The sequence below is a fragment of the Anolis sagrei genome, chromosome 3 (genome assembly GCF_037176765.1).
Source record: "Anolis sagrei isolate rAnoSag1 chromosome 3, rAnoSag1.mat, whole genome shotgun sequence".
In the NCBI taxonomy this organism is placed as follows: Eukaryota; Metazoa; Chordata; class Lepidosauria; order Squamata; family Dactyloidae; genus Anolis; species Anolis sagrei.
The window spans coordinates 150,797,501-150,824,776 of record NC_090023.1 but is presented as its reverse complement, the minus strand read 5'-3'; the positions used below and the strand labels follow the sequence as shown (position 1 = coordinate 150,824,776).

General features: G+C 39.9%; 1 protein-coding gene across 24 annotated transcripts in view; it reads left to right on the top strand.

Annotated features, from left to right (window-relative positions):
- KCNMA1 (potassium calcium-activated channel subfamily M alpha 1) overlaps positions 1 to 27,276 on the top strand; it is a 571,036-nt gene that overhangs the window by 380,117 nt on the left and 163,643 nt on the right. For 23 of the 24 annotated variants that reach the window (XM_060769087.2, XM_060769090.2, XM_060769088.2 and 20 more), the window contains 5 exons: positions 6,187 to 6,297; positions 9,682 to 9,787; positions 10,775 to 10,857; positions 16,014 to 16,083; positions 17,339 to 17,494. In XM_060769087.2, the coding sequence (XP_060625070.1) occupies positions 6,187 to 6,297; positions 9,682 to 9,787; positions 10,775 to 10,857; positions 16,014 to 16,083; positions 17,339 to 17,494 (526 nt within the window). Of the gene's footprint in view, positions 1 to 6,186; positions 6,298 to 9,681; positions 9,788 to 10,774; positions 10,858 to 16,013; positions 16,084 to 17,338; positions 17,495 to 27,276 lie in introns of those variants that run through there. The other variant, XR_009631056.2, reaches the window with a different exon arrangement.

Genomic DNA, 27,276 nt, shown 5'->3' with positions numbered 1-27,276 from the left:
CATATTTGTGTTGAGCACGATGTTGGCTTAATGTTCTTTAGTTTTATTCTAATTATTCCTATTAGTAGTTCATGGTCTGTGCCACAGTCTTGCTTCTATTTTTTTTTTTGCACCGTGAATAGAGCTTCTCCATCTTCTACTTCCAGTTATATGTCTCATCATAGAGTTTTCATAGTAAAGGGTATAGAAAGGGAGTTTACTGTGAGGTACTACAAAGTTTTTAGTTATGTTCCCCACCAGGACCATATGTTTGTCACATTTAATCTGATTTCTTTACAAAAGCCTATATGACTTGCGAGATCCACTAGCAGCATTGCTACCATCAGCATTGATTCTTGCCTCACAGGAACTTGCAATCTCATCACACATCACAGGAGCCCCCAGTGGCGCAGTGGGTTAAAGCACTGTGCCGACAGGACTGAAGACCAACAGGTCGCAGGTTCGAATCCGGGGAGAGGTGGATGAGCTCCCTCTATTAGCTCCAGCTCCTCACGTGGGGACATGAGAGAAGCCTCCAACAAGGATGATAAAACATCAAAAATCACCCAGGCGTCCCCTGGGCAATGTCCTTGCAGACGGCCAATTCTCTCACAACAGGAGCGGTTGCTCCTGACACGACAAAAAAAAAAAAAAAAACCACAGAAAAGTAGTGCCATTAGTGAATATATGCAATTACTGGGTGAAAATTGTTTAGAAATACTCATTTTTCTCTTGTAATGAGGGAGAAAACAGTGGAAATTATTTTGTGAGGATGAAATAGAGATGTATATCTTTAGTCTTCATGATTACAAACTTGCTAAAACAATGATCAGTGAAAATTTGAGTCTGGTCATAAACTCTTTGTTTATTTGAAGTTCTTGTCTGCTTGTCTATATTTCTTAAGGATTGGAATCTTCTTTTAATCTATAAACCACTAGTCACTTTATATTACTCAATTGGCCAATGTATTATCATGCACATTATCTAGTATAGTTAAATAGTATATCATAGATGAAGAATAACAACTCTATGTCAGAGCACATACTTTGCAGGAAGAAAAGATCACAGGTTGAATCCTTGGCATATCCTGCCAAAAAGGCCAAAACTCCTCCTGAACACCTACAGGACACTGCCAGACAAGACAGTATTGTGCTAACTGAGAAATACAAATATAGCAGTTCTTTCTTTTCATTTACATTTAGTTTGCTCAAGTCATGGAATGAAGTTCAAATTACCAAATTGGAATGGTCATTGCAACCTACATATGTAATAACAGATTTTTATTTATTTATTTCTGTCAGAACAAATACAAGTAAAATGCAAAATGGTAAATATTCTTAAGAGGTATCACTCTATTTATTCTTACTCATTTATTATTCATGTCATATTTCGTAGGGCAAATTTGACTGCATCCATTCCTTTCTATGCGTAGCTCCAGAGCAGTGGTTCTCAACCTGGGGTCCCCAGATGTTTTTGGCCCACAAAAGCTGTTAGGATTTCTGGGAGTTGTAGGCCAAAAACATCTGGGGACCCCAGGTTGAGAACCAGTGCTCCAGAGGCTATTGTGAAAGGCAAGGTGGAATGAATTAGTGATAATCATCCTAGGATGTAATTATTTGGAAATGAAAAAATTCCCTACATAGGTGGGAGTCCCATTGTAGAAGGGATTTCCCCTGGTAGAAAAGCAGTGCTGATATAAAAATGGGGGAATTGTAGATTACCTCTGTCATATCTGCTGCTTCATACTGTAAAGGAAATCTTGGTTTGGGCAATGCTAGATCATTTTGATTTGTAATAGAGACAACTCTATTTTTCTATTTAATATGGTTGGTTCCCCTTTGGCATTCTGTTCTGGTCCTGCCATACTCCTCTTTCGGGCAATTTTCTACCATATCTCCAACTTTGTCATTTTCCTCAGTGTCTTTAAATCTCTCCACCCCCTCCCTCCCCACCCTTGGCCAGCTCTTGCAATTTCTCCTTAAAATATAACCTATTCTTTGGAACAAATAAATTCAGTGAAGGCAGTGCATTCTGAAAGTCAGCAATAAAAACCATGCATTAAAGCATATAGATAGAAACATTGCAATTTTTTAAAAATAAAATAAAAAGATCTACATACTTAACAAACACTTTCTGGTTCATTAAAGAAAGCAATGTAATGTAAGATGTGCTGTATTTATAGAATGGTACAATTTTATAGTCACTAATGACACCGCTGCACATATAGCTTTGTTGGGGAGTGATTTTAATAATGCCTTTGTGCTCGTTATTGATTTAACCATTGTTCTGCATCATTATCCTTCTAACAACAAGACCCCTGCAATTATTTTTCACATTCTTAGTCAAGCACCAAATTATGAAGCAATAGCAGACACTTAGAATGGCCTCAGTGGTAAATTACATGGATGGTGATTGCTTGCTACCTGTCTCTCATTGCTTCCAGTGAATGATTCCCCCACATTTCTTGGAATGTGTTCAGAACAATTACCAAGTAGGAGTGACCTGGATAGTCTAAATGCTGCCTTTGAAAGTGCTTTGCTTATTATCTGCCACCTGCTGTCATCTCAGATGCCAGTGAAAAGGGGTGCAATATCACACAGCAAAGGAATAGGTTTGGTGACTGTCCATTATATCGGAATATTGAACAGCTTGGTGTCATTGCCTAGCAAAAAAAGGACTTTAGCTGAGATTCCTTCTATTTCTGCCATCACACATGAAACCATAGGTCTGTTTAGGGCTTTAAAAACTTTGGAAGTTGTTCACATATTGTGAAGGAGCCTGTAGATTACTGCTACTAATTGTAAAGGCTTGGTCACTATTATTTATTTATTTACAGCTTTTATATTCCGCCCTTCTCACCCTGCAGGGGACTCAGGGTGGATTACAGTGTACATATATGGCAAACATTGAATGCCAATTTTGATATACAAACATATACAGACATACACAGAGGCTATTTAACTTTTTTTGGCCACCAGGGGTGCTGTTGCTTTCATCGTCCATCTGCAACGCTGATGAAGCACCTCTGCATTCCCCGCACGCTTCCCTGCTGGAATGCTTTTGCCGGAGTCTTCTTTATGGCCTCATAAATCAGTTAATTTAGCCTCCCCGCACTTTAAGGTGGTACCTTATTTTCCTACTTGACAGATGCAATTGTCTTTCGGGTTGCAAAGGTCGACAACAGGCTACACACAATTGGTTGGAAACCCACTCCAGCCCGGGCTGGCTTCGACCTTTTGGTCAGAATGATCTTAATGCAGCTGACACTCAGCAAGCTGCGCCACTAATTTGTAATGATGCCACCAAATTGTAAGGATGTATAAATATAACTGCTACCAATATGTAGAGTTGGTAAAAGGAGTAACCTCATTGTGATGGCTTATTATATTGATGTCACAACCAATACCTTGTAATGTTGCTTTGGTCTTTCTTCAATATGTAGCGTGACTTGACTTGAAAAGGAATTGTAACATAGGCTTGACTTTAAAAAGAAACTAACAAGTTTATTGAGGTACAGAAGCTTGATGGTTTCAAATGTTTCCAACTCTCAGAGGTACAGATCTTCAAAGGTTACATTCATAACAGTTCCTAAATAACTCTTAGGAGGGCTAATTCTTCTGACAAACATGTCCCAAACTTAGTTCCTTTAAAAAGATGTTTCTTTATTTAACAGATTGTTTTAGACACATGCTTATTCTTTCTTTGTGATGATTCTGTTACAATAAAGATGTTTATTAGGGCTTCCCCTCTTTTTCCACAACCGTTACTTTTAATATAAATAAGTCACTCGGCTTATCTAAACTATATTGGCTCAAAGCCAAAACCTTCCTGATTCTTAATACCAAAGAATCAGCCTTCTCCTGTAGTTCTTTAACTACATGATACCTCACTGGTTCTCCACACACAACGGAACCAGCCACTTCTGCAGTTCACCGACCACAGACTGACTGCTTTAAAATGGCTGCTCTGCCAAGTGGCAGTTGGCTCTGCCCCTATCTCCATTGCAACTCAAATCAAAGCGAGCTAAGCTGGCTACCATCCCCCAATATTATGCAATACTATATACTTACCCTTACAAACACTTATCTATAACAATACATAACTGTAGATAAAAATTTACACTTCATCACACATATACAGTTTTCCACTAAATTAAGAGCCCATAGTTTGCAACTGGTAAAAAATATGAAAAAGCAATTTTTGTGTGTGTGTGTGTCAGGAGTGACTTGGGCAAGTTGCTTCTGGTGTGAGAGAATTGGCCATCGGCAAGGATGTTGCCCAGGAGATGCCCAGATGTTTGATGCTTTACCATTCTGTGGGAGGCTTCTCTCATGTCTCCACATGGGAAGCTAGAGCTCACCCCACTCCCTGGATTTGAACTGCCAGTCTGTTGGTCAGCAGTCCTGCTGGCACAAGGGTTTAACCCATTGCACCACCAGGGACATAAGAGCTGCCAAAGTCTGCAATAATTGTTAGGGTGATGTAGTTGACTGGCCATTTGTTATATTTCCATTGTGTTACCTGTTTAGTCATTGTCGTTGTTCCCTGGAAGGTCTCGGGAATGGCAAAGAGAGATGGGAAATTAATAACTCAAGGTGTAAACGTACAGTATTCAACCAACTTTTATATACTTACAAGTGCTGCTCTTTCAGGTGGAATTCCAAGACATACACATGCAGACACCCAGGCATGTACACACATATATATGCATGTACGTGCACACACACTTGCACACAGATTTGTACACAGGCACACCATATACTAGCTTCCCTGCTAAAGGTTGCTCTCTCTTTTGTTGTTAGAAGGGGAGAAGATCCACTGGTTAAGGAAACCTGGGGTAATGCTGGGCTTCATCTTGATTGTTTACCACAGCAATTGATTGGGGCTATATTTAAGGCTTGGCAGGGTTACCTATAAATAACAGGCAGTGCATCTCTGCTTACAGACAAGTGGAGATTCATAATCTAGATTCATAGAATAGGCTTGGCAGGGAATTCAAAGAGAATGGGTGAACAAATTACGTTGACCACAGTGCCCCCAAAATTAATTTGGTTTTCACATGTTTTAAGTTACATAGTAAAATTATGCAAGTGATAATGGGTTGCTGTGAGTTTTTTGGGCTGTATGTCCATGTTCCAGCAGCATTCTCTCCTAGCGTTTTGCCTGCACCTGTGGCTGGCATCTTCAGAGGCTCTGTTGGCAGTGAGGCAGGTGGAGTGGCAAGTGTTGCCTCACTGCTAACATAATCTCTGAGGATCAGACATTCGGATATTGTGGCCAGGTCTCTTCCAGAATGCTAACATTAAGGATACTGTAAACAGTAAACAGTATCCTTAATTAAAGCAACATTTGGCCTAAATCCAGTTACTAGCCCCAGCTAGAGTAGGTTCATTGAATTAATAGAACAAAGTTAAGTATTGATTATCAAGTTCCCATTGATTCAGTTGATTGTTCTAATTGTGTGGAAATCAGATTGTGTGGAAATCTAATTGTGTGGAAATTATGAGTTTTACCATAGTGGAGAATCACCCTGGTGTACTTCAGCATTATCAAAGTCTCCAATCCAAACTACAAATTCCCACTTTAGTTTAGACATAGCCCAGCAAAATTAGATCACATGACTTTGAAACCAAATAAGTCACCAATGTATAGAAAAAATAACTTAAAAACAGACCATTACTTGCAGACATCCAATTTTCTAAGTCAATAGTATATTGGATTAAATGTAATGATCTTGACTTTTTCATCATAGTGTTTGATTTTCCTCTTCTCACTTATTCTCGCTTCACCCAGATGTGTTGGTGCATGAGTATTGTTTATACAATGTTTTGGCCCCAATTTATGTCTGTGGTTAATAAACTGACATTTCAGGTATGTCAGGGAACTCTAGTTTAAATAACACTAAAATGAAAGACCTAAGACTCAATATTGTACATATAACTCTTGGACCATTTGCTTGCAATGATATTTTCCTAGATTAAGAACCAGGAATAGTTTGGTCTCTCAGAATTCTGTGATGCTGGTGTTTTCCCTTCTCTTTTTTAGGAATGAACTGGAGACATATCAAAGGATTGATGCTATTTTTTCCCTTTTCTTTCCATATTTACTTTTTCCTCAATAAAATGTTTCTCCTTCATTCTGAGGTAACTTACATTCCTTCTTGATTTTTGCTCAACAAACTTAACTGTGCCCTTTTTTCTGTCCCAGGCACATTGTTGTCTGTGGCCACATTACATTGGAAAGCGTGTCCAACTTCCTGAAGGACTTCCTGCACAAGGACAGGGATGATGTGAACGTAGAAATCGTCTTTCTGCATAAGTGAGTAAATGCTAAAGTATGATGCTATTTTATCAGAGACAGAAATAAGGGGCCTAGACATATAAAACTGTGCTGTAGAAATATTGGAGGGGTTGTATTTGTGTGCACAATGACATTTTCCTTGTCATCAGTTGTACCAGGCAACTTTATTGACTTTCCGGGGATTTAATCTTTTTGTTTTTTGTTTTTACAAATAATTCTGATGAAAACTCAGGATGTATAAATGCCCCTTGTTGTCTCATAATAACAGTTTTAAGGATCCCTTAGAAAATCTGGCAGGGTTCAATATGGGATTCTGGCTGTATTCGTAAGTATATATAAGGGATAATAAATCAGATTAAAATCAGTGGAGCTATAAGGAGCTGACAGATTTCATATGCATGCAGAATGTCTGGATTTTGTTATTCTCAATGGGGCAGCTAAAGCTGGCAGGATCTGTGACCCACCACAGCCTTAGGAGTGGGATATGGGCAAATGGAGATCCAAAAGTTTCAGGTAATAGTTGTAATGTAACCAAGTCTAGTGTCAGCCCATGATTGGACATTGGCATGCCAGAGCATCCTTTATTCTTATTTTTAAAAGAGTTTTAGGTAGTTGGTGCCCTACTTAGATTGTATGTTGTTGTGAATGCTCATTTTATTGCTTTACTTTAAAATAGACTCCTTTTCTATAACAGACTTGTCTTATTGCCAGGGAAATATATTCAACATTAAGGTAGCAGAAACAAAGTCCATTTTATTTCTGCTATCATTTGGGCACTATGATTTCAGTAAGTTTAAAATGTCAAACTGAACATACACTGATTTTTTTAAAAAACCCAATCATATTGTTTGTAGGAAGTCAGCAGAAAAGATTGAGGGGCGGGGGTGGGGAACAACTGTACCATTGTATTGGATTTTATCTTGATCAAAATATGTAATATCTTCAATACAATTGTGGAAAATAATAATAAAATTATACAAGAAAAGGTAAAAACGTTATCTGAGTGGACATCCAGTCACTCCCACTGTGACGTATTCTGGATGCCTGCCCTGAAGTATGTTTTCTGTGATGGTCTATTCAGACATGGAAGTCATTAAAATATTGCAGATCCTGAGTGAAGTTTATTTAAGTGTGAATCGGCAACATATGAAGACTTAAAAATTTAAACTGTAGGATTTTATTATGGGTTTTATATATATCCAAAGTTGCAAACATATGTTCACACAATAATATGGAACAGAAAGCAGAAAATAATGGGTGAAGAGTGGAGACAAAGTTATGCTCTTCATGACTATAGGTACATTTTTGCTGATTTTAAACCTTCAAAACATGAACCTTAGCATTTCCAAAGAATTCATTTCCTGGAAATGTCCTTCTCAGTGTCATGATTTGTTAAGGTAGTTTCTGTTTGTCATGAACATGCCATTACCATTAAATCTAACATTAGAATTGACTTGTTTTATACAGCTGACATTTTTAAAAATATAGCAGAATCTCATCAAATCTTTGCCCATCCAACATCCTGTATTATCCAATGCAGGCTGCCTCCCACCTGGATCCACAGCTGTTTCAATACATTGCGATGTTTTTGTGCTAAATTCGTAAATACAGTAATTACTACATAACGTTACCATGTATTGAACTACTTTTTTGGTTGATTTGTTGTAAAACATGATGTTTTGGTGCTAAATTTGTAAAAGAATAATGTAATTTGATGTTTAATAGGCTTTTCCTTAATTCCTCCTTATTATCCAACATTTTCGCTTATCCAACATTGTGCCAGCCCATTTATGTTAGATAAGTGAGTCTCTACTGTAGATGTTTTCAAGGCAGAGATGCAAGTTTGACTTGTCTTACATCAGCTAAGAGCAATTTTGAAATGAAATGGTACCAATGCTCTTAATGGGAAGCTATGTAGTTTCTTATCCTGTCAGTCAAAAATGATTAAAAATATTATAATTATGCAAGAAGTGCAAGATGAAGCAAAGTGCAAAAGACACTAAAATAACTAGAGATCACATTACATTCATTAGAGAATAATTATGAAAAAAGAATCACTAACAGGATACTTAGCGGTTGTTCCCGAGTTGCTAGCTTTAAAATAAAATATATACTTGAATAATAAATTAGAAGTGATATATTAACAGCAGTGGCATGTTTACCTTTTAATGCAATCAGGATTTTGGGTAATAAAACCCTTTGTGTAATATAATCTTGAGACTGTGACTGTGGACGCATTGTGTTTAAAGCCTCTCCCATTGTGAAAAAAAGATTTTCTTTGCTTGAATGATGTATGTGCATGGTGAATAGAGATAGAAAAAATAGTTTTAAAAGGAAGAAAAATAATTGAACACAGGGGTACAGAAAAATAATATTTCTGTGTATAAATATTATTTTATGAGTGGAAAAATGCTATTTCACACACAGAAAAAGCACAGTTGGAGTAGTTTTTGTGTGTGCAGATAATTTAAGGTTACTTGAAATCCTGCAGAGTTTCCCCGGCTTATTCCAGTCAGAGGTCCCTTCCACATTGGCTAAAATATGGATCAAATTGCATTTTGAGGCCACACATGAGGGTAAACCCCTACCTCATTGATGGTGGTGGTGGTGGGTGGCCATACATTGCCACCCCGTTCCAATGTGGTATTGGCATTGCTGGGCATGATGGCACCAGTTTCCTCTTTGTGAGCCCTGTTTCACTTCCAAAAGAAAAGGGAAGCCTACTTACAGTTCTTGGAGATTTCCATGTTCTTTAACTCTGTAATGACACCATGGAGCTTTGGAGAGGGAATCCCCCCCAAGGTTCCATTGAGTCATCACAGAGTGCTATGCAATGACAGGGAAGCCTCCAGGAACAGTAAACAGGTTTCCCTTTTCTTCTGGGTACAAAACAGGGGTCAGGAGAGATGGGGGGCCTGCCATCCCAGCTCTCTGAATACAGTATGCCTGTGGGGATGCTTCCTGGTATTGCAGTTGGTGATCCTAGGAGGTAGTCCCTACTGCCCACATGCCTGCAAAGGAAGATCCAGATCTTTTAAGGTATTTTTTTTACCTTGGTGTAAACTGGATTAAACAGTTTACCCTGGATTACCCTGTATTGGCCTGAGTACATTGTTTGGATGCCCTAGGCTAATGCATTATCTACACTGGATTATCTACTAGTATAGATGAGCCCAGAGTGGATGGACCAGAGTCTGATTCATTATAGGTATCTCTCACATAAAAATGAGTCAGTATGTATCAGTATCTTGTGTTACTCAGTAGAAAAGGAAGAGAGAAAGAAACTCAACCTACTCATGGTTCACTAGGTTTCATAATTAATTGAAAATAGCTTTTTAAACATTAACAGTGTTTTCAATTTGACATTATTGTACTTGTGTTGTCTTTTCTTTCTCAATTTAGTATCTCCCCTAACCTTGAGTTGGAAGCTCTTTTTAAACGACACTTCACTCAGGTGGAATTTTTTCAGGGTTCAGTTCTCAATCCGCATGACTTGGCTAGAGTAAAGGTAATGCCTCTTATTTTCTGTTATATCATTTTGACAAATTATATAATTATGGCACAAATTTAAAAAGTAATTCTCCTTTCCTGTGGATAATTGGGAAGCAGTGCAGTTCTGCAAGGAAATGGATGCCACCACAAGAAATCCTTTAACCTTGTTGCTAGACTACCAGACTTAATTCCCTGATGATTACACAATAATCACTAGACACACTCTCACCTGACTGCCAAAATAGAATCCCCTGAAAGTTAGTACTACTTTATCAAGTGTAAAACTTATATTTTCCATACTGTAACAACTCACTTCATGTAGTAAATTAACTCTCTAGAGTTATAGCTATGTCAAGACTTGAATTTTTTTAGTTGTGGGTTTTTAAAAAACTATGCTTCACTTCAAAGTGGTTCAGTTCAGAATCTTCTAATTTAGTTTGCAGAATTATTCTGAGGCGGTAGTCCACTTCATGTATTAATTGCTATCCATATCCTAATCATGTTTGTCATGGGTGGGTAAAATATGGATTCCTAAATATTGTTGAACTGCATCTGTCTTCCTTCCTAGCCAAGATAGCTAATGAAAAATACCGTGAATCGTACATGGGAGTTATGTGTGATCCAAGCAATATGACCAATCCTCAACCCAAAGTGTTGCTGTAAAGTGTCTCATCCCCCCCCATCCCACTCAGATGATGGACCACTATTGTTGTCCTTCTTCCTACATCTAGGACATTTATCTCCCATTGGGACTATTTGCCAGTCTGGCATGTTATCATGATGGAATCACAGGCTACATCTTTGAAGTCTTAGTAGTACACCCATGTAGTACTACATCTCCTCTTGCAGCAGTTGCATTTACAGGCCATAGAAGTACCATATTTGAAGCATTTCCCGTATTATCTTTGATCTAGCAGCTGTATATTTTCTCATTTCTCTCCAAAGTTGTATTTTTAAAAATTCACTTTTCATATATCTCTCTGTTTTCTCCTTTGGTGTCCAGATAGAGTCAGCAGACGCGTGCCTAATCCTTGCCAACAAATACTGCGCTGACCCAGATGCTGAGGATGCCTCCAATATTATGAGGTAATGTAGGGAAAAATTATATTTAACTTTACAAAGTCAGAAACCATCACCTTAAGGGTTTCAGTAAGATGTGATTAAAGAATAGAAATATACACATGTTTTACTAGACCTTTTTGCACCCCTAATGTTTGTAGCAGGAGTTCTACTGGCTGACTCAAGGAGAAAGTTACCACACATAGCAATTTCCCAATTACCCTGAGACTTTACAATATGAAAGATTAAAAGTGTTGTTTGTGATATTATTACCATTAATACTATTCACCACTTTTCTCTTGTTTGTTTTTTGTTTTTTGGAAGATTTTTAGAAAGAAAATGGGATTGGACAAAATAGGAATTGTTCAAATTTTGTCTTCCCCAAGAATCAAAGTTTTCATTACTCAGGGTACATATCCCAAATATGTCGATTGCCATATGAACAAGTAGTTAGTTACCATTCCCTCTTGTAAGTAACTTAACTACTGCAATTGCAGCTACCTTCATGGTGGCTTCCACAACAGGAGAGCAAAACTTCTGCCCACATGTTCTTATGAATAGATTGTTTAAAATAGTACATTAATGACATATATTGTCTTGGGAGATACATGAGTCTTGGGGTATGCAGGCCTCTGTTACAGGAGCCATATGAAAGGAAGCTTTCAACAGTTTTTGCCATAATAGGTCATGGTATATGTTTGAGCTTCATTCCCATTAGCCCCTTTAGCCCTAGTCAAAGTTGTGGGTGTTTGATTCCTGAAGATCTAGATGACTCAGAGCAGGAAAGATAGCTTCACAACAGTGTTAACCATGCTGCTGGGAGTATCTATAGTGGGTTTTCTGTACATAGACAGTTGCAATGTGATCTCCAAACAGAAGGATTTGAGACTTAGCCAATATCTAAATGGAAGATACAATTCCCAACCTGAGTATTGTGTTCCATTTCCAAAAAGGAAAAAAGAAAAAAAATATGATTAATCTCAGTTACAGAAAGGTAGCAAAGAAATGACAAATGTAGGGCTATAATAAGGTAGGTTTCCCTATTGTTGGCATCATACTCCTACAGATCTAATTTAATGGGACCAATCTGCCCTTTTAAAAAACTAAAATGTCAGAGACCCATTAAAAATGAGCTAATACAGCAAATTGGCCCATGTTCTGAACAAATTTTATTGGGTTGTCAAATACGCACATTCTACAAAATGACGGCAGAGCTGGGAGAAACAATTTAAATTAAAGGGAGCAGACTGCGCCTGGATGCTCATTCTTCTGCTATTATACTGAGTGCCATTTTGAGTGGGGAGATTCTTTAGGGACCAGTACATTGAGTAAGCACAGCTGCTCTGTAGCCTTTGTTCATTTGAGGTGGGGCTGGCAATGGCCTCTTGGATGAACCCAGTGAAAAATGACAGAGGTTGGTTGACAGCAATACTTTGTCCACAGTGTCACTGTGCTTAATCATTGTTCCATTTATTCAAATGTACTACCTGGGATTCTTTTTTCTCAGGAGCTATTCTAAAGCAACTAGGATAACTCTTTATTCAGAAATGATTAGAAGTATGCAAGTTCACTTCTGGCATTGTTTCTGAGAAGGCTGTTTCACTTTGGTCAGTGATAGCAGCCTCAAGTAAGGATCAGTCCAATACAGATCTTCAAGCACCAGATCAAGCTGTTTGCCACAGCATGTGGCTTTGGACTACGGGCACAATAGAATCTTGGTGGTAGCTGAGTTGACCAGGAGACAAACCTCAGTTGCTGTGTGTTGTAAAAAAAGTTGCAGGATCTCCCCCAAAGTGCTTTATTCCTTTTTCAAAGCTACATTTTTAATCTACTGGAAGGACTTTCGCTTTGAATTTAAATTATATACATACATTAAAGAGAAATCCAGATGCAGATTAGTGAGTTTTTAAAATAGATTCCATGTGTTTAATTAAAGCTGGGGAAATGGGGGTAGTAAACTCTTATTAGGTGAACTGCATTCTCTTGTGTGTTTTCTGAACAGACAAGTTTGAATCAATAAAACTGCATATGTAATTAAATGCTTCAGTAAAAAAAAGTTTATAAAAGAGAACTAGATTGGGAGAAAGATCTTTGCAAATAACATCTTGTTTGCTAGAATAAGCAGCTCAGCCAATTTTGTCAAGTTCCTGCTTGGTTGTAGCATATAAGAGTAATAAATACACACACACAAACACACACACAGTTTCCTGAACATCTTTATTTATAGTGTTAGTAGGTCAAAATTGACTTGAAGGCAATGAACACAACAAAATATAGCATTTACTTTTTTGTGGATGAAGATGGGGTGAAATTGGGATCTTCCTCATCCTAACCCTTAAATGCTGAATGAATTGGATGAAACTGGGTTGTTGTAGGTTTTTCCGGGCTATATGGCCATGTTCTGGAGGCAATTTTTCTCCTGATGTTTCGCCTGCATCTATGGCAAGCATCCTCAGAGTACCTCAGAAAAACTGCCTCCAGAACATGGTCATATAGCCCGGAAAAACCTACAACAACCCAGTGATTCCGGCCATGAAAGCCTTCGACAATACATTGGATGAAACTGTCTATGCTTTGTTATACATTTAGATAATAGTCATTTTCTCCATTAGACTACTTAGGATATCCTTCTTTATAATGTCCTTTTGCTGACCATAAAAACTGTTCTATGCAGGTAGGCTATCAACATCTGCAGCTGCATCTACACTGCCAAATAATGCTGTGTAGAGTCACATTAGTCTGCGTATATTCACACAATGCACACATGCCAATGTGATTTAGCTCAGGGGAAACCGCTTAATACAGCTTCATCCTGGATTTATTAAAAAAAAAACACTGGTGAAGGACCAAATGCTGCAGCAGGATTTGGACCTTTTTCCCATGTTGGGGCAGTGGGGATAGCTATCTTCAATCCCTATCCGTGAGCCAGGATTGTATCCCAACAGTCTTTGCATGCACAGGCAGCTTGGGAAGGTGGGATAGCAACCTCTTTCCCCACCCCTCAGCACCCTAATTCCCCTCCCCAAAAGAAATAAAATCTCCATGTACCAAAGCTCCATGTACTTTACTTCCTGTTTTTGTCCTCATTGAGTGAGTAAAGCAGCTTCGTAGTAGAGGAGACTCTCCTTTTTCTTACCAGTTCTAAATCTCATTATGTGCCTTTGTAGAAGGGTCCCATCTTTCTGTTAAGGACACAAATATGAAAATAGACATTGTAGTATTTTAGTTATTGTTAAAATGGTGTTTAAATTGTTTTCATTGGTTTTCAATAATATAATTAATTCAACAAGTATTTTAATGTGCATGTTTCATTGTGTTTTTAATTGAACTTCTTCATTATGTTGGAAGATTCTTTGTATCCCAAATCTGAGAGAAGGGGATACAATATAGGTCATGTAAATAAATAAATAAATAAATATCATCACAAAAGACCTCTACTTCAGATGAGCCACAATGACCCAGGCTGCTTCCCCCTCCCTAGTAATTTAGAGGATCTGGGGAGAGAAAATGGCAACGCCTTGATTCCTAAATGGAATAGTATTTGTGCGTACATGCTTCACCTTTCTCCAGGAATGAATGGGATAATACAACCAGTAAGCAAGGCTATCATGTGATTAAAGTTCTGTGCAGAAACAAACAAACAAAAACAATGACCTGTGAATGGCCCAGGAAGATCGTGCAGGCCCAGGAACGACCAGCACAATAATATCCCTGCTCAGGCATTATACAATTTAGATTAAGCCAAAATACAAGTCATGAAGTTCACTGGTCCTGTCCCATTTGATCATCTCTCTCTCTCAAATGGAAATCATTTTGAATAAGAGTGCCCTTTCAATGCATGGAGACTTTCCATGTAATCAGGAAGCCTGGAAATTGTGGTTTGCAATCTCAAGAAAACATGGGATGGCAAACTAGAAGAGACTCTCCACTTCAAATTGTCACTGGCATACTCCCCATCTTGCACATTTCTTAATCTAGATGGATGTAAATAAAACAATTGCTTTGAATGCTATTTTTCTGCTTTTTGGCAGGGGGTTGGACTGTATGTCCCCCAAGGTCTCTTCTATGATTCTATGATTCTATCTTGGAATTGTTGGTATAAACATAGCAATAGAGAGTAATTAATAAGGAGTGCAGTTGTTCCAGTTCCAATGTTCTAAATTGTTTCATAGTAAATTAGAAAATTTCACATAGAATATCAAAATTTATTTTGAACTCTGTTTTCTATAGAATCTTCTGAACTTGAAATACTGACCTGGCCTGCCCTAATGTGGGTGCTTCTCAATAGGCTGCAGGAAATCTTTAATCCAAGTCTGGTTCCATAATCATGGTTTGAATCATGCTTTTATATTTTGGACACCTCTAAGAATGGTTTAATTACAGAAATTGGAGGTTGTTCTTTTTAAGTCAATCAACCAAATTATTCATTAATATTTCCCACAACAATTTTACAAGTCTTTATATTTAACATTAATTGCTACCAGAATTATTTAACTACTTAATAGTCTTTACCAGGCATGTAGCCGGGGGGGGGGGGGGGGGGGGGCTCGGGGGGCTTAACCCCCCCTCGAAATTTTCATGGTGGTTTGCGAAAAGGCCTTATTGGGGCATTATTTAAACTGTTATGTTTATTCATATCATGATCTGATCACCATACTCAATATATCCCATATGCATGGGGGTATTGGGGTAATGATACAAAAGGTTTGCTAGGCTAGACCCTCTTTCACTCAGACTCAGCCCCCCCCCCCGAAACTCAGCCCCCCTGAAACCCCCCTGAAAAAAAATTCAGCCCCCCCCCCCCCCCCGAAACGAAATCCTGGCTACGGGCCTGGTCTTTACCACTTTGATTTGTTATTGACCACTTGAGTAACTGCACATGTTTGCTTAAAAAACAATTACAGTTTAACATATCAGACCACAAATTAATTAACCTCGTAAAGTTTTTTTCCAATTATTTAATGTTAATATGTTCAATTTTTGTTAATGTAATGTTAATGTATTAACTCTAATATCTTAAAGCTCTGTTTAAGAAACCTGGATCGTTTCTTTCTTTCTTTCTTTCTTTCTTTTTTTTGAAGCTCAGTATGGATGGTTTTAGAGAACTGAACTAAGCCAAAGTCACATTTAGGAAATTAATGTGAAATCGTAACAAATTATAGTTTATTTCCTTTCCTTTGTAGAGTAATTTCCATAAAGAATTATCACCCAAAAATAAGAATAATTACCCAGATGCTGCAGTATCACAATAAGGTAAGAACAATCATGAAGGACACTCGTTTCCAATAATTTTGTTTAAAATCTTCTCACAATTTTTCATAACATTTTTGCAGATTTTTTCTTAAATTGCACTGATGTAATGGAGTTTATGAATGTGCACAACATCTCAACACAGTAAAACCTTTCAGGTTCTTGAAGAATAGCTATAGGCTATAACTACTTGCTTAGTGGAAAAAATCTCCTTAACACTTTGCAGAATGATACAGATGACTTCAAGTGACTCCAGGGTGAAGGAACTGAGCAACCTTGAATCTTTTAATAGGTGGCCACTGCAAACTCTCTTTTCTTATGGTAGTTTTATTTCAACTATGTAGTGTGGGGAGTTTAAATGGTCACATGTGAATATGTGATAAAATATATGTACTGTATTACACAGCCCAACACCAAAAACATTATTTATGTCTTCATTTTTAGGCCTTTTCCTGGGGTTATTTAGGGTGCTGGTTTAGAAAAATGTGTTGGCTATACCCCATCAGTTCTAGTTTCTTAGATATGTTTATCATACAGTGCCAACAGAAGTAGGATAAATAGTTCTCACAGCCCTATCCACATTGCCATATGATCCAGTTTCTGAATGCAGATTATCTGCTTTGAACTGAATTACAAGTTATTGTGGACTAGTATAATCCAATAATCCAATTCAAATTATATGACAGTTTAGATCCAGCCCCAAAAGGCTAGTGCAGTTATAGAGTGAAGATCTGATACAGAAAATTGGGAGCTGATACAGAAAAGTGAAAATTCTGAAGGAACATGGTTATGATTATAAGGTGAATTTTGGGTCTTCTGTGGGCACATCTACATATACTGGGGCTGATCTGGAGTGGAATACTCTGAATCAGTCTGGGGGAATCCAGATAGTTAGCCTCCAAGTGTCCAGATAGTGGGAGGGTATCTGCACAGCCAGCTTCCAAGCTGGACAGCCACCCTTATCATCACCATCCTGTCCGCATCATAGTGGCAATCACAGGGTACAATATTGTTCGTGGTCATACACTATTGCTAGTGCTGGAGCTGGATGAAGTGTGATCTAGTCCTCCAAGACAAGAAGAGAGATTTATAAGGAGGAGGAGGAGGAGTAGAAGGAAAATGAGAAGAAGGAGACGACTCCAGTATCTACTGCAGTTCCTTTCTCTCCCATTCCCATAGTTAGTTAGCAAAATACTGATGAAAATGTTTGGAGATGATTTGGTTGTATATTTTTTTCACCTGTGTATTTCTCTTTCAGGCCCATCTGCTGAATATCCCAAGCTGGAATTGGAAAGAAGGGGATGATGCAATATGCCTTGCAGAGCTCAAGCTGGGCTTCATCGCCCAGAGCTGCCTGGCACCAGGCCTATCGACAATGCTGGCCAACCTCTTTTCCATGAGGTCATTTATAAAGGTAATGTCTCATCCTATTAGAGGACATTAGCATGGGATTCAATTTGTCACAGGGCTGAGTAGAGTGCATGGCCTAAACTCAAAACAGAGAGAAATACATCAACTTTGATGGCTAAAACATAAAACAACATATCCAAAGAAAAATAAAACCCATAGCCTATTACAAATTTGGCAGCAAGCCAGGTTCCTTCAAAATTATGTTTTTGTTTTTATTTGACACATCCATGGCCATTAGAGACTGTTCAAAGTACAATCCCTTTTTATTGTTTTTTTCTTCCTTTCAGATAAACCACATGTTTATCAATGTAGAAATTCTCTGCAGTTAAAAATATGATCTCTATCCAATCCATATGGCAACAAAGTGCCGAGAGAAAAAGACACATAGTTCTTTCTCAGATTTTTTTTCTTCCCCCATCAAGTGGCTAGTGAATCCCTCACTGCAAGAATAAATATGAAACATATGTTTGTACAAAAGCCCAAACATCCAACAACAATAATTCATTTATTTATTTCTTTTCAATCAATGAGGCCCTCGAGGTTTAAGGGAAAACAATAATAAATGATATACTCCGGTAATTTTCAAACACATGGGGGCACCTGTAATAGGTTGCCAGAGCAAATCTTCATTTGTTCTCCTAGTGTTAATTTGATCTCATTTAGCTTTTGACCACTTTTTTTCCCAAACTGGGAATGTGAGTAGATTATGTTGGGCAAAAGAGGGTGTAGAAAAGATTTTATCAAGTGAATTGCACAACTAATATGTAACAATTCACACAAAATCTGTACTTATTCCCTTGCCAGGCCATTCAATAAATATCTGTTCCCCTTGCCAAAAACAAAGACAGTGCAGACAATCTTAATAACAGGGATACTATTCAATGGAGTACATTTTTTCTAGTTATTTTTCTAGTATTGTTCAAAATTATGTGCAAAAAGGAACAGATTCAGGTCCAGGAACTTTCCAGGATAATCTAGCATGGTAAGAATATTTGATCATATCTGAAAAATGGTCAAATGCATGCTGCCCTGCTGTTGACAAATTCTGACAAGAAGAAATCTTGATTAATGAGAACCGTCACACTTCAGGACTTATTCTGCACAAACATTCATGTATAGTCTGCAATATTTTTCCATATTTTAAATAATTATTTGTGCAAAACCTCCATGTATACATTCTATGCAAAATAACCTCCCAAACAGAATTGTCTGAAAACTGTGGTTTTCTTGCAGGAGGAAGGGGTTGCTAACATTTTTTTGTTACTTCCCTTAAGAATGAAACGAGGGAAGAATTAAATCTGTGTTGTGTGGGTTGCTGTTGTCTATTAGTCTGTTGCATTTTCTTCTAATTTTCTTTCTTTACAAAATCCCACATTTCTGATGCATACTTTTTCCACAGTGAGATTTGAGGGCCTTCTCCTGTTTTAAAACTATTTACAGGTTGAGTTTATGACCCCCTGTCCAAATGGCCATTCTTAAACCCATGTGTATATCAGGTAGTCAAACCTGCTGGATAAAATACAGGAATATATTATGTAATTCAAAGATTTTGCATTTCTCTTCTCACAAAGCACTAGACTTTATAATTTTTCTCCTGGCAGGCTATTCAAAATAACCAAAGTGAAAGCATAGAAAAAACAGGGGGATGCTTTCCCCTAATTTGAGGGGAAGATTATTTTTTCTCCCCCCCCCCCCCCCGCTTTCACATTTCTTTTCAATACTGACAAAAGACAGTACTTATTCACACAGTGCATAATTCATTTACTTTGTGTATTGCCACCAGATGTGGTTTTTAAAAGATCCTGTTTCAACAGTTCTTGCCCATATTTTTGTTGCAAACTAACTAACTACATATGCATATTCAGATTAGAGCTTTGGAAAAGTTACTTTTGTGGACAACAACTCCCCAAATCTTCCAGGCATTACAGCTACTCCAAGAAAAGGGAACATTTCCAAACTCTGATTTAGAAACAGGATGACCCTGACTGAAAACTACTGGGGGCAAGTTATGAAGGTGGTCTGGTGCCCTTGTAACTTAGGGGTCATTGTGGTGGTGATAGTGGTAGTGGTGGTACCTCTTAGTATTTGTAAGGAAGAGTGGGGTAGAATCTTACCCTTTCCAGTAGGTTCAGACAAAAAGTAAATCACTGCATTGTTTGTTCCTCCTTGTAAATAACTTTATCATCTGTACTACACTCTGAAGTTGCTTGTGCCTTATTTTTCATTTATAAAATGTTGGAGGGTATGCATCTTGTAATTCTGAGAGATGTAAATAACTAGTTTACATAAACCTTCTTATGAGTTCTTGACAGGTGAGCAATCTTGTGTCTGCTTAAAATGTTGCATGTTATAGCTTGGGAGAATTGCATGTGGTGTGTATAGGTTTTCAAGATCTCAACCTTGGTTTATTTGTTACCTCATGCAAGAGCAAATAATTTCAGGAATTTCTTCCCTGTTTGTGAAACATTATACTTTAGAATTTCATTTAGGAAAATTAGTTTTCACAGAATACACATGTATGTTCTCCACAGAAGATGTGTTTTGAAGCAACAAATGTGTTTCCTGCACAAAAAGCAGTATTTCTCCACAGAAAATACATAATTTCCATTATAGCAGGAGAACTATACAGTACCCATAAAGACATGCTGAGTGTAGCTGCATTTATCAAATGGCCAAAATTTCATAATCTGACTAATTCCCAGAAAGTGTGACAACATTGTACAGCTAGTTGTCATTGGTTATATCAAGGTAAAGCAAAATGGGAATGAGAATAGTATCTTCCAATTCTTATTCTCAGTTGGTACCAGTTTCAGAAAGTTTTGTCAGTAAAGAAAAAAGCCTACAAGCATTTTGGACTTCAGCTTTCAAAATTCCTGAGCATTAGACAAGCTTGCTAGGGCTTCTGGGAGTTAGAGTTGCAAACACCTGGAGAGCCACAGGTTGTGCATCACTGTGTTAGAGCATGGAAGAGTTCCCTTTTGGCCTACAGTTCCCATAATTGTCCAGGTAGCAGGTCCAGCAACAAGCTAGCATTGAATATCCATTATGTCTTACTTATTCATCTTATGCATTATTGCCCAGTTCTGTCTGGGAGAGTTCTAGGAGAGAAAGATGATAAATCTCTCAATGTCTCGTTGCTTCTAGACCACATAAAATTGCTGCAGGCAAATAAGATTAGTGGAAATATACATATTAAGAGAATGCCAGCAAGAACTTAGCAGAAGTCATGTCATTCTTAAAAAATAGATTGAAGTGGAGAGATTCCTCCTTTGTATTCTCCCAGCCTGATTGCAAAACAGTATAATACGTCAGGAATATTTGATCAATCAAGGACAAATGTAGGTGATCAGTGGTGACAGTGCACACATTTAACTGATTATGGTTTAACTTTCCAGCCAAACTATTTGTGTAACCTCATTGCCCAACATTAGCAGTAAAGCATATGTAGCAAGCTCTAAATGTTATTTTGCAGTTGTGTTTTTTTTGTTTTTTTGCTTTCTGAGCCACATTCTTCATATGGAAACTCTTACTTTGCATCAAACCTGACAAAAATAAATACATTCAAAATAACCGAAGTCCATGACATTGCTCAATTGGAGCAATTTCTGAAAATACTTGAAAATGCTTTTTATTAAAAAGTTTGATAGCATGAGAGAAATAACTGAAACAGAATTCCAAGCAGTGGGTTATACTAGCTTAATAATATAAGTATATTTTATTCCTTTTATATACATAATTTATTATATTATATAACACTATGTAATAAAATTTGAAAAAATCTGTTCCTGGATTGAAAGTGTTATTCCTGTTTATTTTGTGCGGTACTTACTTTAAAAGTAGTTGTTGTACTCTAGAAACTTCATTTTTTGTGACTGGCACAAACTATGTTGAATTAGTTGAGACTTGATTCATTGAAAAACTGTAGCAAAAGAATGGCTTAATATAATGCCTTTGAACTCTGAATGAAAATGAAATCAAATGAAACATGCAGGGCCTGGGATTATGGGACAGAGAGTAGAAGGGCTGTAGTTTGTCCTGCTCTGGGATTCTCAGATCTGAGACTATAGCATCCATTACTTATAATGATTGGCTATGCTGTCTGTTAAGCATATTTGTAGTGTAGTGTCAGAGGAGCCAAGATTGATTTCAATTTATTTATTTATTTATTTATTTATTGCATTTATTGACCGCCCCTCTCAGCCCGAAGGCGACTCGGGGCGGTGAACAACAACAAAGAAGACAGTGTACAGCGGGTCTAGACATACAAAACAGACCAATACAACACAACATATACTTAAACTAAAAATCCGCTTCGTCAAGTCCTGGGGTCATAGCCAAAATTCGCAGTCCTAATTCATTCCAGTGTCAATTAACTATACTTAGTTGAAGGCCTGCTCAAAGAGCCATGTTTTTAGGCCCCTACGGAAGGCCATCAAGGAGGGCGCCTGTCTAACTTCAACCGGGAGAGTGTTCCACAGCCGGGGGGCCACCACCGAGAAGGCCCGCTCCCTCGTCCCCGCCAAACGTGCCTGTGAGGCGGGCGGGACCGAGAGAAGGGCCTCCCCGGATGATCTCAAGGCCCTCGTGGGCTCGTAGGCCGAGATGCGGTCTGCAAGGTATTTTGGGCCGGAACCGTTTAGGGCTTTGTAGGAAAGCACCAGCACCTTAAATTGGGCCCGGTAGCAGATCGGCAGCCAGTGGAGTTGGGACAGCAGAGGCGTTGTATGCTCTCTGCGTCCAGCTCCCGTTAACAACATAGCTGCCGCGCGCTGGACTAGCTGAAGCTTCCGGGCCGTCTTCAAGGGCAGCCCCACGTAGAGAGCGTTGCAGTAGTCAAGGCGGGATGTGACCAAAGCGTGTACCACCGTGGCCAAGTCAGACTTCCCAAGATACGGGCGCAGCTGGCGCACGAGCCTGAGCTGTGCAAATGCTCCCCTGGTCACCGCTGAAACCTGGGGCTCCAGGCTCAGCGATGAGTCCAGGGTCACACCCAAGCTGCGAACCTGCGCCTTCAAGGGGAGTGCGACCCCGTCCAGCACAGGCTGTAACCCTATACCCTGTTCGGCCTTGCGACTGACCAGGAGTACCTCTGTCTTGTCTGGATTTAATTTCAGTTTGTTCGCCCTCATCCAGACCATTACAGCGGCCAGGCACCGGTTCAGGACTTCGACAGCCTCCTTAGTAGCAGGTGGGAAGGAGTGACAGAGTTGGACGTCATCTGCGTACAGGTGACACTGCACCCCGAAACTCCGGATGATCTCACCCAGCGGCTTCATGTAGATGTTAAACAACAAGGGGGACAAGATGGAGCCCTGAGGAACGCCACAGGTCAACGGCTGCGGCGTTGAACAGGAGTCCCCCAATAACACCTTCTGAGTACGACCCTCCAGGAATGACCGGAGCCACTGCAGAGCAGTGCCCCCAAGGCCCATCCCTGCAAGGCGCCCCAGAAGAATACCGTGGTCGACGGTATCGAAGGCCGCTGAGAGGTCCAGGAGCACCAACAGGGACACACTCCCCCTGTCTAGCTCCCGGCGCAGATCATCCACTAAGGCGACCAAGACCGTCTCGGTACCATGTCCCGGTCTGAAACCAGACTGTGCCGGATCCAGATAATCCGTGTCTCCCAAGAATACCTGGAGTTGTGAGGCCACCACGCTTTCCATGACTTTGCCCAAAAAGGGAAGATTGGAAACAGGCCGAAAGTTGTCCAATTTAGTGGGGTCAAGTGATGGTTTCTTCAACAGCGGCTTTATAATAGCCTGTTTTAGGCTCGCTGGAATCTTGCCCTCCCGAAGGGAGGCATTAACCACCACCGTTACCCACTCGGCCAATCCCCCTCTGGCCTCCTTAAGAAGCCAGGATGGGCAGGGGTCTAGGATGGACGTGGTGGGCCTCATTCCTCCAAGTATCTTGTCCACATCCTCGGGTTTCACAAACTGAAAAGAATCCAACAAAAACTGACAAGCAGGTGCTTGTGTCACATCCACAGAGACTGCATCTAATGTGGCGTCCAGCTCAGAGCGGATCAAAGCGACTTTGTCTGCAAAGAACCGAGCAAATGCTTCACAGCGCGCTGCCGAGTTGTCAGGGCTCCCACCCGTGGGAGGAGTTAAAAGACCTCTGACAACCCGGAACAACTCCGCCGGACGGTTTTTTGCAGACGCAATAGTGGCCGCAAAGAAAGTTTTCTTTGCGGCCTTTATTGCCGCGGCATATGCCCTCAAAAAGGACACAAACCGTGTTCGGTTTGACTCGTTTGGGTCCGATCGCCACACGCTCTCTAGAACCCTCTTCCTTCGCTTCATCGCTGCCAGCTCCTCAGTGAACCAAGGAGCTGGTTTAGCTCGGTTACTTGAGAGGGGACGTTCCGGAGCGATCTTGTCAATAGCCCTGGTCATCTCCCCATTCCAGAGAGCGACCAAGGCCTCGACATTATCACCTACCGCGGTGGCGGGAAACTCCCCAAGAGCCGTCAGGAATCCGTCCGGATCCATAAGCCTCCTGGGGCGGACCATCTTAATGGGTCCTCCACCCTTGCGGAGGGTAGGGGGCGCAGTAAGCCTAAATCTAATCAGGAAGTGGTCGGTCCATGGCAACGGAGAGATGGACAACTCCTCCACACCGCCACCCTGCTCCCATCCCTGACAGAAAACCAAGTCCAATGTGTGTCCAGCGCAGTGGGTGGGGCCAGTTATTTGTTGGGACAGCCCCATGGTTGCCATGGCAGACATGAAGTCCTGAGCCGCACCTGTGAGGGTTGCCTCGGCATGGATGTTGAAGTCCCCCAGCACAAGGAGCCGTTGGGACTCCACCGCCAGGCTCGAGACCACCCCCGCTAGCTCAGGAAGGGAGACTGTAGTGCAGCGAGGTGGACGGTACACTAGCAGAATCCCTATTCTGTCCCGGTCACCCACCCTCAGGTGGACGCATTCGAAGTTTGTGGTCTGCGGGATGGGGCTCCTGGTTAGATGGATGGAATCTCTATAGACTACTGCGACCCCGCCTCCCCGTCCTCCGGCTCTAGATTGGTGTTGCACGGAGAAACCTGGAGGACAAAGCTGGGAGAGATTTACGCCCCCCGCTTCATCCAGCCAGGTCTCCGTGATGCACGCCAGGTCTGCCCGCTCCTCCAGGATTAAGTCCTGAATCCAAGTTGTTTTTCCGTTGACAGACCTGGCGTTCAACAACACCACCTTCAAGCCAGAGGGCCCGCTCACCTGGTTACACCAAATTCCCTTAGGAGACCTATTTGGAATAGTTAATTTGGAAAAGCGGTCCGAATTAGGCCGAATTCGTGGTCTCCTTCTCCCGCATCTCCTCCTTCCCACCACGACCTCTATGGGGGCCCCTCGGCTAGTGGAACATCTCCCCCCCTCCATGCCGCAGTTCTGAGCCATAAGAGTATTTTCAACCCTGGGGCTCTTTTAGAACATGCACAGAGGTAGAATCACACTACCAATGGCACTTCCACCACCATTTTGACCACCCTAGTATAGCAATGATAGGCCAAAAGCAATGGGAAAGTTAAGTCTAGATGTCACATAATGATTTGAACTCACAAGCCAGTTCTTTGGCTACTGATGTCCAGCCACAATGGCTTATAGATGTTGTGTGCCTTCAAAGCATTGCCAACCCTAAGGTGGTCTTGTCATATGGTATTTAAATGTTTCAGGTGTTGTGATTGTTGTTTACAGTTGTAATGATTTTGATCTATTGTTATATGTGGTTAATTTGATATGTGATGTTTTATACGAGTATGGCATTGAATTTTGCTATGGATTAACTTGTGAACTGCTTTGAATTCCCCGAGGGGTGAGAAAAGCAGTAAATAAATAAATAAATAAATAAAATTGGTAAAATTTGTTCAGAGAGGCTTTCCTTTTACCTTTCTCTGACAGTATATGATATGTTCTAGGTAACCCACTGTGTTTGCACTGTTGAGTGAAGATTTGAATCCTGGTCTCCAGTGGCATAATCCAAGGCTCAAACCATTGCAAGACTCATGAGTTAAACACAGATTGCCTCAGGAAACCATTATCTTGACCTTAACACTCCTATAACACATCTGGATTTTTAAATTTGTTTTAAAAGTCTTACAAATTATTATTTTAATTTGGCAATGTATACTTTAGTAATATTATCATGATCTTATCATATACTACACTTAAATACTATAACTTCTATAACCATATTGAGACATAACACCAAGAGAAGTATATTAAATGAATAAAAGCCCTTGTAATGAAATCATATGAATGATTTCCAAAAGAGTACCTGGAATAGCACAGGAGGTACACTTTCTTCTTCCTTTTATGAAGGTGCTGTTCCCATATTGCAAGCGGAATGCCAGCACAAATTATTTAGGTTTCATGACAGTTGGTTTTCAATACCTTAGCTCACCTATCTCTGTACAATATGGGCTAATAAAGTTGAACCAGCAACAATGGATTTCTTTTCAGCGCATAGGGTTTAGCTGTAAAAACCTTTGTTTGTTTTGCTGAATAAACCTGTTCAGACACTGAGTGGATATAAATCTCTCTCTATTAAGTACTGGAGATTCAAAGAAGATGGATGTCTTAGTTTCTTTCAGATATCATGAACTGGAAAACTAGCCTTTATTGGTCTTCATTGTTGTTTCTGTAGATGGGATAGTTTCAGAGGTTGAGACGATATATTCCTCAAAGGCTTTCCTGTATTTTGGAAGATGGATGTCTTCTACTTGTGCAATGGACCAAGTTGAAAAAGAATACCAGAGTAAAATTCAGATTTTAAAAACTTGGAAGAAAAGAGACCGTTTGTTATGTACTTCTTGGTGGGTTTCATGGCCTTATCATACAGGCCCTTGCTTTGGGGTGAATCCATAGGCTCCTGGCGAGGGGCATGGGGATGCTGCCTCTCCACATCGCCCACCTTACTTTCTCCCTCATACCATGGGGGGAAGTGTTGCTGTCCATCTTTCCCCCATTGAAGGGAACATGGGAAGGATCCTGTGATGCTGCTGTGGTGATAATGTGTGCAGCTTTACCTTCCTTTTTGGCACAGAGCCTGCCCTGAAGTCTGTGCCATTAAGGGAGATGAAGCAACGTACGATGGGCAAATCAGACCATCTGATGAGGTAATTAGTTATGGAAGCGAATTGAAGAATTACAGAAATTTCAATAATGCTACACCAGAGTTCCCAGTAAAAAAAAGAGACCTCCACTGGGATTGCCGTTTCCCCAATGATTTGTTCAGTTTGGAAATGTTACCTATTATATTTCTCGGGATCCTTCACCCAGCATGGCCACAGGCCATCTTGACTGGGGAATTCTGGGAATCATAATCCAAAATTCTCCCCTAATTTCAGGGACATTCTTGGGCATTGGAAAGAGTGAGGAGTGGTGACAGAGGTAGTTTCCAAGACCAAACTGAACAGGTTGACTTAATTTGATCTTACCAGCCTGAATTCTAGATATCTTGTTTGATTTTGTAAGTGAGACAGTTTGATTGCATGCAACACTTCTAAGGACAAGCATCTCATCTCCATAAGAAAAATAAATGCTTGGAGAATTGCTCAGGTGACAAACGGCTAGGCAGAATCATGTGAAATATACCTTGTTTTATACTGGAACGTCTTTGTTAGAGTAATCTTCAGTTTTGTGCAAACATTATTTCATTGATGCTTTTCAGAAACAGCTATCCCTGCACATAATAAAGACTGGTCTTTGCCCTGAGATGTTTTCAATTGATTGTGGAATAGCTGCCAAATTAATTTTGGCACAATTCCCTAAAGCTCACACTTTT